The 12,181-nt window shown below is 39.5% G+C and overlaps 1 protein-coding gene across 3 annotated transcripts in view; it reads left to right on the top strand.

Annotated features, from left to right (window-relative positions):
• The window catches only part of tp73 (tumor protein p73), a 100,491-nt gene that overhangs the window by 35,815 nt on the left and 52,495 nt on the right, over positions 1-12,181 (top strand). For all 3 annotated transcript variants that reach the window (XM_052039195.1, XM_052039193.1, XM_052039194.1), the window contains one exon: positions 11,178-11,423. In XM_052039195.1, the coding sequence (XP_051895155.1) occupies positions 11,178-11,423 (246 nt within the window). The remainder of the gene's footprint in view (positions 1-11,177; positions 11,424-12,181) is intronic.

Below are 12,181 nucleotides of genomic sequence, written 5' to 3'. Positions count from 1 at the left end.
AAATTTGAGATACGGAATAAAATTCACTCTCATGGAAATTATGTGAAAAAAGTAAATAAACATTTTCCTAAACTTGCATTACTCGACGCATGCACAGATGACAGCTTAGTGTGATGGAAAATTGTAATAAAAACTGTTTTCTAAGAATACAACAGCATACACGCGCCCCCCCCCCCCCGTAACACAGGGTTATCTGTACTCAACACCAGGCTCCCAATACAGACATTCTACTCCTGTCACCAAAAGACCTTACAAAGTGAACAGATGCTCACTTCAAAGTGAAAGATTCAAAGATGCTCTCAAAGCCTCCTTGAAAAAATGCAACATGCCCACTGACATCTAGGAATCCTTGACCATGCAGAGGAGGAGAGGACACAGAAAATGTTGAATCCATGCGCTAGAAGCACACAGAAGCCCAGTGTAAATAGTGGAAGGAGTGCACTACCTCTCATCTACCCACTCACCAGTCCCATCTATCCACTCACCCGTCCCATCTGTGGTAAGAGCTCGATATTGGCCTTATCAGTCACTCTGGAACCAAAGTGGAAGCAAGTTATCTTTGATCCTGAGGTTTTGCCTAAAATAAGACTGGGCCAGGAAGAATCTTTATTGTTGGCAGAAAGGATAAATAAGGCAGGTACATGGACTTCAGAAATTAGTAAATGAGGAGGACATGCTCAGTGGGAAAAGGCAATAATAACAGTTCAAGAAAAAATGAAAAGGTAAACAATAGACTAATAGTTTGAAATTTGCTTTGGGTACTACAGGGTAAAAGGGGAAAGCAAAAGATGCAATTAAAACAGAGGGATATGAGAAATATATTAGAGAAGGACAAATTGTGGTGTGTGGCCAACTAAAACTGTGTTTACAAATAACAGATCAAAAGGAGCACATTGAATGAGCTTGAAGGATACATTGTGGTAGTCATTACAAAGACATGGTTGCAAGATGGTCAGGATTAGGAGCAAAATCTACTACATTTATAAAGTCCACAGGAAAGAGACCTTGATAATTAAGTATGAAATCCCTTCAACAATGAGAAAGGATATAGATAAACTTATTAAAGATTTTTAAGGAAGTCTCAACTAAAGTGGATAGTGGGAAAACTTGTAGATGTGTTGTCATTGGTCTTCTGTGAAACGTTCAACTAGGTGCCTCACAAAAGATTAAATGTATATTGATGTGGCTAGAGGATTGGCTAGCAGGCAGAAAGTAGCAAATAGATATAAGGGGGTTTCTTTCAGATTGGGCAGCCTGTGACCAGTCAAGTGCCACAGGGAACAGTACTGGGACTGTTTACAATATACAATTGGAAGTGAATGTACAGGAGTCAAATTTGAAGATGCACAAAGACAGGTGGGAAGGGGAGTTACAAGGAGGATACAGTGTACAGTGAGATAATAGTTCAGTGGGTGTGCAAAAACTTGGTAAATGGACTATAATGTGGGAAAATATGACATTGTTCATTTTAGAAGGAAGAATAAAATAATATTATTTAAATGGGGGAAAATGCAGAGAGCTGAGCACAAAGGTATATGGGATCCTTGTGCATGAAACACAGCAAGCTAGGATGCAAGTACAGCAGATCATAGGGGAGGTTACTGGAATGTTAACCATTATTTCAAGGGGGTTGGAGTATAAAAATAAGGGAGTCTTACTACAAATATGCAAAGCACGTGAGGCCACATATAGAGTACAGTAAAATGTTTTGGTCATCCTATTTGAGGAAAGCCAGTTCACTGGAGGTGGATCAAACAAGGTTCACTAGTATGGAAGGATTATACTGTAAGGAAAGGATAAACATGTTGGGACTCTGCTCGTTGGAGCTTGGAATAATGAGAGGTGATCTCATTGAAGCATGAAACAAAGTTCTTGAGGGGTGATCAGGGTAAATGCTGAGAGGATGGTTCTTCCCATGGGAGAGCCCAGAACCAGAGGGCATTGTCTTAGAATAAGGGGGTGTCCGTTTAAGGCTGAGATGAGGAAGAATTTCTTCTTTGCAGTTTGAGAGTCTTTACAATAGTTTGCCATAGAGATTTCTGGGTGCAGAGTCATAGAATTGTACAGCACACAATTGTACAGAAAATGAGTCATTTGGCCCAACTCGTCCATACCAACCAGTGGGCACCCCATCCCCCAGCACTTGATCCGCTGCCTTCTATGCCTAAGTAATTCAAGTACTCATCTAGAAACTTCTTAAATGCTGTTAGCGACCTAGCTTCAACCACTCTCTCAAGCAATGCATTCCAGGTGCTTACCACTCTTCAGGTGAAGAAGGTTCCCCTCATATTCCTTCTGAATCTCTTCCTCCTTACCTTAAATCTATGTGCCCTAGTTTTCTCTACCTCTGATATGGGGAAATGTTTCCCGCAGTCTACCGTACCTGTATCCCTCATGATCTTATATCCCTCAATCATGTGCCCTTCCAGCCTTTTCTGCTCCAGGGAGAACAGACATGGCTTCTCCAGTCTCTCCTCATAACTGAACTGCACCATCCCAGGCAACATCCTAGTGAATCTCCTTTGCGCCCTCTCCAGCTGTATCACAATCTTCCTTTAGCACAGTAATCAGAATTGTATGCAGTACTCCAGCCAAAGTCTGACCAGAGTTTTATAAAATTGAAATATTAACTCACTACATCTGTATTCAGTGCCCTGACTAATGAAGGCCAGTATCCCAAATACCTTCCTAATCACATTATCTACCTACGTTGTCACCTTCAAGGACTTGTAGTTCAAGATCCCTCTGTTTCTCAATACTCCCTAAGACCTGACCATTCATGGTGCATGTCATTGCCTCATTAGTGCTCCCAAAATGCATCAGCTCACATAAGTCTGGATTAAAGTCCATCTGCCATTTTTCATCAATACATCTATATCTCTCTGCAGCCTAAGACTACCTCCCCATCTCCTCTTTATACTGGTCATCTCCCCTCTGATGCAAGGTTTCAACTTGAAATGTCAAGAATTCCTTTCCCCCACAGATGCTGCTCGACCTCCCCCTAGTTTCTCCAGCAGTTTGTTCATTGCTGCACATTCCAGCTTGTGCAGTCTCTTGTGTCTCCACTACCTTCCACACTTTCAACATCTTTGCTAATCTTTGTGTCATACTGAATGTGCCTTCCACATCCACATCCAAATCACTCACGTACATTTCACACAGCAAGGGTCCCAGCACCGATCCTTCTAGGACACCACAGCCATCCAATGGAAAATCAACCCTCTATTATCACATCTGTCTCCTATTGCCAAACTAATTTTGGATCCAGTTTGCCAACTTGCGCTGGATCCCATGGGCCTTAACCAGTCTCTCCTGTGGGATGTTGTCAAGGGCCTTACTAAAGTCCATGTAAATCGCGCCTACTGCCCTGTTGTCATTGATACACTTTGTTACAGCTTCAAAGAATTCAATCAAATTGGTTAGACAGGATCTGCCCTTGACAAAGCCATGTTGGCTGTCACTGGTTAGTCCCTGCCTTTGCAAGTGATTTAATCCTCTCAGATTTCTTTCCAGTATTTTCACTGCCTCTGATGTTAGGTCCACAGGTCTATAGTTACCAGGCTTTTCTCTGCTGCTTTTCTTGAAAAGGGGAACAACATTTGCTGTCCTTGTGGCTATTTAAGGCTGGGATAGATTTCTAATGAGTGAGAGAATCAAGGGTTATGCGGAAAGGGCAGAAAAGTGGATGTCAGGAATGTTGGATCAGCCATGATACTTTTGAATGACAGAGCAGGCTCAAGAGGCTGGATAGCCTACTCCTACTTCTTGATGTCTTATTCTGGTATAGGCAAGAGAATTTATGGGTGAATTAAGCAAGCTTATGAACTCATAGATGTGCTGTGGTAAGACTGTGGAAGCAGTTGTACATGCAGTGCAGAATTAAACAACCATTAAGCAAAGATATTAATGGTGGACTTCAACTTTAATGTAGGTTGGAATAAGCAGACTTGTCTACATCAGAAAGTTGGTGATTGTCACTAGCATATACAGGATAGGTTTCTGCAAGTGTATGACCAAGAATAAACAAAGGAGCAGACTACATATATTACATGGGTATTTAATGAGCCAGATTTTGTTAACAGTTTAGCAGTGTGTGAATATTTATATAATTGCAATCATAAAATAAAGTGCAATGTGATGTAAAAAGGAGAGAAGTATGAAATAACCAAGTTCTTCGATTTAATAAAACAAAGACTGTCTACTATAAATTAGGATAATATGCTGCTGTTAAAACAGATGATCATTAGATGGTATTCACAAAGGAATGCTCTGTGATCTGGAACCAGTTTATAATTCTAAGGGGCAAATGCTGGGGTTGCCAAAAAAAATCAGTCAAGTATGACCAAAGAGGTAAGTGATATCATGAAGTCAAAAGTAAAAATGTACAAAAAAGCAAAAACTAGCAGAAACCCAGGCAAAGTGAAAGGACAAAAAGTGATAGAACTGGTGATAAAAGCTGCAAAAAGGATAGATGAAAAGAAATTTGCCAGAGATGTCAAAATCAACGCTTAAAAAAAATTACAGTTCCATTAGGAAAACATGGGTGACCATGAGCAATGAGCGTCTTCTCAAAACTCAGGATGGTGGGATTGTAATTGCATTGTTTAACTTTCTGCTATTTGCTCACTATCAATTTCATCCCAACAAAACCAGTACTGAATTGGGAACTGTGACTCACTAATATTAGAATAATCAAAATAATAATGTCAAAAAAAATAGTGGCACTAAAAAGAGTTAATCCTCATGAAAGGTGGCTTCATTGCAGAGTATTAAATGGATCCATTGAGAACATTCTGGATGCCTTTAACCTTACAATATTCTATTAATTCAGGAATTATTCCTTTTGATTTCAGAAAAGTGAGAGAGGAACTTGGAAAATTGTAGAAAAGTTAGCTTTAACATTTATAGAGAGGAAATTGCTGATGTCAATGATTAATGACTGAACACTCTGAAGCATTTTCAGCTGATCTGAGAGAGCCAGCATGGATTTGTAAAGGTGGGGGGGGGGGGGGGGGGGGGGGGGCATGCCTGAATAATCTGATTGAATTTTTTAGAGTGGTCACCATTTATACGGGTGTCCAAAAGGCATCTTACTGCAGTTCCTTGGAGGAAATCGTTAGTTGACATTAAAGCCCACGGAACTGGGAGAAATTATAGACTTTCTTCAGAAGTTGGCTAAATGGAAAGGGATATAGTCGAAATACTAGACAGGTGATCAGACTGACAAGATATGACTAGTGGTGTTCCACAATGATCCGTGTTGGTGGCACAAATCTTCGCCATACATTTAAACAATGGTTATAGGATGCTGCATATCTAAGTTTACCAGTGAAACAAAGGTGGTTGGCTTTGTAAGCAGTGCAGGGGCAAACATTAAATTAATAAATTAATAGATGATGAATAGGAAAAACTGTGACATTATATGTATTAGTTTACATATCAGCTATGATATCATTATGAGGCAAAAAGGGCTCAAGCGGCCAAATGACCCCTCTTGTTTCTGTATTCAAGAGGGGATTCTTTTTCAAATTAATACCATGTTATCTTTTATGTCCACTGGAGAGTATAGATAGGCTGTAATCCAAAAGGCATTATCTCTGACATAGCAGCACTTATTCATTACTGTACTGAAGTGTCAACAAATATTATGTGCTCAAGTCCCTGGAGAGGGAGTTGAACACACGAATCTCAGAAACAAGAATGTTCCAAACTAAACCACAGATGAAAAGGCTGAAGTCATCCAGAAACTAGGGTCTATCCGCTTCACTATTTGGCTACATTTAGTGTCTTCAATGTGGATTGGAAGATCAATGTCCTTGGAGCTTTCCTGCCATTACTTTCCTCCCTCAGGCACATAGATTGTAACTCACCAAGGACCCAGTAATGCTCTTTCCAGTTACATAATGTAAGAACAATTTTACAGTCATTGACTCAATTCACGTTCACTACTTGATTGGTCATCAAGTCAGAAGTAGCAAGCAGCAGGATAGAGGGGACAGGTGAACAACCTCTGGGTTAGAAGATCCATCCCTTGTTGTTCCTTTTTCTATCCCTTGGCTCTTGAATTAAAAACAATGAGAACAGTTCTTTCAACACTACAAAAGCTGGTGAATTCTATAAGTTAGCCCTTTTCTAATGAGTGGGAGAGAAAAGACAATTGGCACTCGCAGTATTTGTGTTCATAGAAAGTTCTGAAGATCAGGGTTGAAGCACAAACTCCCTTCATCAAAAGAACAAAGAAGAATACAGCACAGGAACAGGCCCTTCAGCTCACCATGTCTTTGCTGACAATGATGCTAATTTGAACTAATCCCATCTGCCTGCACATGTCCTATATCCCTCCATTCCCTGTCTATTCAGGTGCCTTTCTAAAGGCCTCTAAATGTTGCTATCATATCTGCTTGCACTACCTCCAAGTGGTAGTGTGTTCAGGCAGCCACCACTCTGTGTTTAAAAAGAAATCATCTTGCAAATCACCTTTAAACTTTCCCCCTCTCACTTTAAACTTTCCCCCTCTCACTTTAAACTATGCCCTTTAGTACTTGACATTTCCACCCTGGGAAAAAGACTCTATATACTTATTTTATATACTTCTACCAGGTTGCCCCTCAGCCTCCAGCGTTCCAGAGAAAACAATCCAAATTCATCCAGTCTCTCCTTATAGCTAATACTCTCCAATCCAGGCAACATCTTGGTGAACCTCCTTTGTACCCTTTCCAAAGCTTCCACATCCTTCCTGTAATGTGGCAATCAGAACTGCGCACAATACTCCAAATGTGGCTTAACCAAAATTTTATACAGTTGCAACATGACTTGCCAACTTTTAAACTCAATGCCTTGATTGATAAAGCATCCTCTACTCAAACACCAGTGGACATAAATTATTCTTAAGTGCTGCTTTTTATGGCATGTGTAAAGACAACCAGTCCAAGTGTGTTCACATTCATCGCCACCACAGCTCTTTCCTGTGCATGTATGTACCTGTGCCTATGTTGTTGTTTGTGTGAAAGTTATACAGTGAAAATTAATCTTAGTTTTTTCTGTGACTTTAAGTATAGTTCATCAGTACTGTTAGCTCAAAGGCAGAATTCCCAAGGAGAAGGGGAAAAGGGAAAAATAAACATTAAAAAAAAGTATAATCTGGCCAAGGAACAAAGTTCCAACCATAGTTATTGCCCACTCACCCCATCTCTCACTTTTTACTACTAGAAACACAAGACTCACTGCTGACCAACTTGTGTTAGTCCAAATCAAAAAAACTGAAGGAAATCTAAGACAAAAACAGAAAATGTTGGAAAAGCTTAGCAGGTCAGAAAGTATCCTTAAAAAGAGAAACGACCCTATTTATTGACTATTTCTTTTTCCACAAATGTGCCTGTCCTGCTGAGTTTCTCCAGCATTTTCTGTATGTGTTAATTCATGCAATAGGCGCACTCTCTTTCTCATCATAAATATGTTTTGTTTCTGGTGACGAATGGAAAGGAAGAACATTGAAAGAGGAAAACGTTGCAAATGTTTGGAACAGTTAACGTATGAAGTATTTCAAATAGCAGCATTCTCATTTACAGGATCTTCTGAAGTGTTTTGTAGCCAGTGACGTAACAATGAAGTGTAGTCACAGCTGCAGTGCGGAAAATGAACCAGTTTGTTCACAGCAACTTCCATGAACTACTATGTGGAAATAACCAGTTTTTTTTATATTGGTTGAGGGATTAAATATAGTTCGTGATTTAGGGTAAAATTATTTTGCTCTTCTTCAATACAATGTAATGGGCAACAAAAACAGAAAAACTCGAAGAACTCAAGACAGATAAGCAAAATCCGTGGAAAGGGGAACCAGTCAACAACCCTTCCTCAGAACTCAACTGGTTTCAGATTCCAACATTTGCAGTTTTATTTGTTTTCCGCTGTACTGGGATCTTTACGTCCACATAAGAAGGCAGATAATGTATGGGTTTAACCTCTCATCCCAAAGGTGATACCTCCAACAATGCAGTACTTCACTGGAATATCATAATGGATTACATTCTCAAATCCTGGAATGGGGCTTAAAACCTTAATATATGAAGACAAATAAATTAACCTTTTTGAGCTAAAGTGAAATTGTTCATAAAGTTATATTTTTCACCAACTTTGCAATTTCAGTTTGCAATCCCACTGCAACTTACCATTTACATCCCTGAAAACACATTATATCGCTTAACACCTGGGCTCCTGTTGCAGCATATAAAAAAATGTTTTACCTTAGTTCAAAGGTAGTGATAGAATTTTAATGTTTGAGAATATTATTTGCATCCTATGTCTGCATCAGACTGTATTCAGTAGTATAAAAACAATTACCTGTAACCCTTTTTCTCTTTAGTCAGCTGAACTTTCACCAAGAAGTGAATACTTTGTATTTTACCATTAGTAATCACTGTGCTCTTCTCATTGGCAATTTCATTCAACTCAAGTTTTAAGTCATGATAGTGAGTAGAGCTGACTGAGGGTAAACTGTAATACTAGTTGGTTACTGTGTCACCTGAGTAGCTTCACTGCTAGTGTGCTGTGCACTGTTCTGGTCAGCATATTACAAAAAGAATAATGCAAAAGCAGTCAATAACCATGATACCAAAACTAAGAGGACAACTATCAGGCAAGACTAACAGACACTAAAAAGCAAAGCGAAGACCAGGAGATGGCCTCATAGAGATCTTCAAGATTATGTACGGGAGGACTAAAATGAACAGTCATAAAGTCTCATCAATTTTCACTGTAAAGCTTTCTCTGCAGGGCTCAACTCAAATAACAAATGCAGCTGAAAACATAATCGCTGAATGTGCTACGTGAGCACTTCCTGTAGGTTCCACGCAATGCAGAACCCAAGAATTCAGCAAAAGAATTGTATAACATAAATGGAAGCCATTGACCCATTGTGCTGTAGAACAATCCAATTAGTCCCACTCCTCTACTTTTTCCTTGTGGCCCTTCAAGTATTGTTCAAATATAAATCCAATTGATCGATAGAACCTGTCACACCTCCTGTATTAGCTGGTAAGATGAAATCCCATTTAGTTGTTAGGGAAAACGACTGGGACTGCAGAGATTGTGTGGTGACAGAATATTTACAGTGCATTCTTGTTTTGGGATTAGAGATACAATGACATTATTTCCATAATGGTTGCATTGCAATGCTGTGGTGAAATGTGATGTAGCACTTTCTGTGCTGACTCGTCATCCTCTTCACTAGTTTATCATCTCCACCTGACAGTTGAGGGACATGTGTACCCTGGTCCCCATCATTGCCACAACATAGCAAGTTGCTAATTTTCCTTATTTTGGGTGGGAGCTAGTGCCCATGATCTTTGCCTATTTGTGACTGGCTAAAATTTTAATTCACTTGGAATGGAGCAATTTTTGTTTTTTTTTATTTTGCAGCTTGAATGGTGCAATAGTGAATTTTTTAAAACAAAAGTATATCTCTATTCTCGCACAAGGGCTCGCAGATGCAATAAATAAGCACACCACAAAATAGGCATTCAGCACTGGACAAATGCACCAGTGCTCCTAAGAGACAATATTTCCCTACCTTGAATATGATCAATATGATCACTCCCCATCTGAAACACCATAACCAGCTTTAAGTGAGACCAGCACCTCAAAGTGGTGAAGTTTCTTCATCAACAGAATGTGTGACCAACAGCATACTCCACCAGTCAACTGTCCCATATCAAAATTGCACACTTCAACAATGTCAAAAGACGTAGATAAATTTTTGAAAGATTTTGGAATTGAGTATTGTGGGGAACTGGCATAGAAAAGGAAACGAGGCCCAAGGCAGATCAGCCATAATCATATTGAATGACAGGAGAGACTTAAGGGCAAGGTAGCCTACTCTTCTTGTGTCCCTTTGTAATGATCTCTATGGGTACTGCGTTACTGTCTATCCAAGAAGGAATTTAGATGCAGTGACTATGATCTGCCAGTAACAGTTAATGAACTATATAGTGTGGAACAATACAGAACAAGATTTAGATGCTCTATGTCACTACAGCAGTTCTGATGCCATCGTTGGCTTCAATACTGCTAGAATGCAAAGGGGATTTCTGCTTTTAATAACTGTCCTGGATGATATATGCAGAGGTCAGATTGACTTTAGCCAGAGGGTGGTGAATTTGTGGAACTCCTTGCCACGTACAGCAGTGGAGGCCAGATCAGTGGGGGCGTTCAAGGAAGAGATAGATAGATATCTAAATAGTAGGGATATCAAGGGATATGGGGATAAGGCCGGAAATTGGGATTAGAATAGGTGTTTTTTTTTCTTCTTCTTCTTCCCCCCCCCCCCCCATTCCCCATTTCTCATTTCTTTTTTTCCCTTTTCTTTGGAGCAGACTCGATGGGCTGAATGGCCTGCTTCTGCTCCCTTGTCTTGTGATCTTGTGACTTCAATGATGATGCACCAAGGTGGCAAAATAGCTTGCTGAAGTGCTGTCACTGTACTGATCACAAGGAATAGCTGCTTTAATTGAGGTGGCAAATGTAAATGATTATTGATATAAGAGCTTCTCATGCTAATACTTTCATGAAAGGAGAAAAATGAGGTGCATGAGGAAATGTGATTTTCTTTGAGGAAATAATAAGAATCTCTTAACAAGCTTATTTGATGCTTTTCTTAGATGTTTTTTTTAACTAAAGACTCTTCTGGGCTTTTCAGCCTGAGACATTTTTTTTTACTTAATACAGACTGGTACTTAGTCATGAAAGAAGGATATTTACATATTGTTTATTTTCATTCACTTTTAGAAGGTCCCGTCCTTACTTGAAATTATGTGAATGAAATACAAAAAAAAGCTGAATTCAGATTTCTGCTGCAATTGGCAAGCAGCTAGAAGTAAACTGAAGCTGAAAACAAAAACTCCAAAAAACCATCAGATCAGAGATCAGCAGTCAGAGAAAAGAACAAGAAACAAAAAGCTACAAGCTGATATTTCTACCCCCATATTTGTCTGAAAAATATATTTATAACTAATTATTTGACAAGTCTTTACATGGGGGCAAGAGGAAAAAAAAGGATTCCAGGAGCTGAACTGTACTGACAGCTGCCTGATGTGTGTTTTCTTAATAGTCTGAAATAAGTGGATGTTGCAAGTCCTTACCTGGTTGTTTCTCTTCTTATCCCCACCCCTTTCCCTCTGTAGTCCCAGTTTAATTTGCTAAACAGCAGCATGGATCAGAGTATCACCAACCGTGCATCTTCCGCCAGCCCTTACAACTCGGAGCACACATCGAATGTCCCAACACCATCTCCCTACTCACAGCCAAGCTCTACGTTTGACACAATGTCGCCTGCTCCAGCTATCCCCTCCAACACAGATTATCCAGGACCACACTTATTTGAAGTCACTTTTCAGCAATCAAGCACTGCAAAATCAGCTACCTGGACTGTAAGTCTGCTCTTTCATATCTTTAATCAAGATACAATGTTAAGTAAAATTTTTACATGAAAAGAATCTGGTGCTTATTAATTTACCAGCAACAATGAAAGGAATGTTTTTAGTCTCAGTCTCTTGTAATATTTTCTTTGTTCCATCCTCCTCTTTCTCTTCTCCAAGCACAAGTTATCTAAATGTGATTTGCAACTGATGTTTTATTGAAGATCAAGTTCATGCAAGTTTTAAACTTGGTGTTCTGTTGAAATGGTATTATTGTTTTTCATGTGGCCCGTGTGCATCTCACTAAATTGCCTGACAGCAAATATCCGTCTTTGTAATAGAAATATTATTTCGGGCTGTATCCTGACCAGAAATGAAATGGAATGGAATGAAAGATTCTCAAACTTTTCCAGCTGAAACATTTGCACTTCCTCCAATGAGAAAAGTCAAAGTGCTTTTAATTGTGAAAATTGGTTTTAGCACTAGTCTGCAGAATCCATGTTTTTTTTACTGCCTTTATATATTTTAAAGATTATGTCTTGCAGCAAGACGTGACTGAACATGCTTGCAATCCAGGCACATGTTGGATGTTGCTTGTGTTATCTCCTGGAGGGAGATGTTCAGACTTGCTGCAGACAAGCAAGCATCCTGTCCAACAGTAGGAGAAGCACGGCTCCCTGTCTGCTGGTAACCGACGGGATAATTAGTGTTTTTCTCAAGTGCAATTTAAAATGTACTGCTCTTCCTTGTCTGTAAAAGAACTCACCGCA

This window comes from Pristis pectinata, chromosome 26 (assembly GCF_009764475.1).
Source record: "Pristis pectinata isolate sPriPec2 chromosome 26, sPriPec2.1.pri, whole genome shotgun sequence".
In the NCBI taxonomy this organism is placed as follows: Eukaryota; Metazoa; Chordata; class Chondrichthyes; order Rhinopristiformes; family Pristidae; genus Pristis; species Pristis pectinata.
This window is presented reverse-complemented; position numbering and strand designations above follow the sequence as displayed.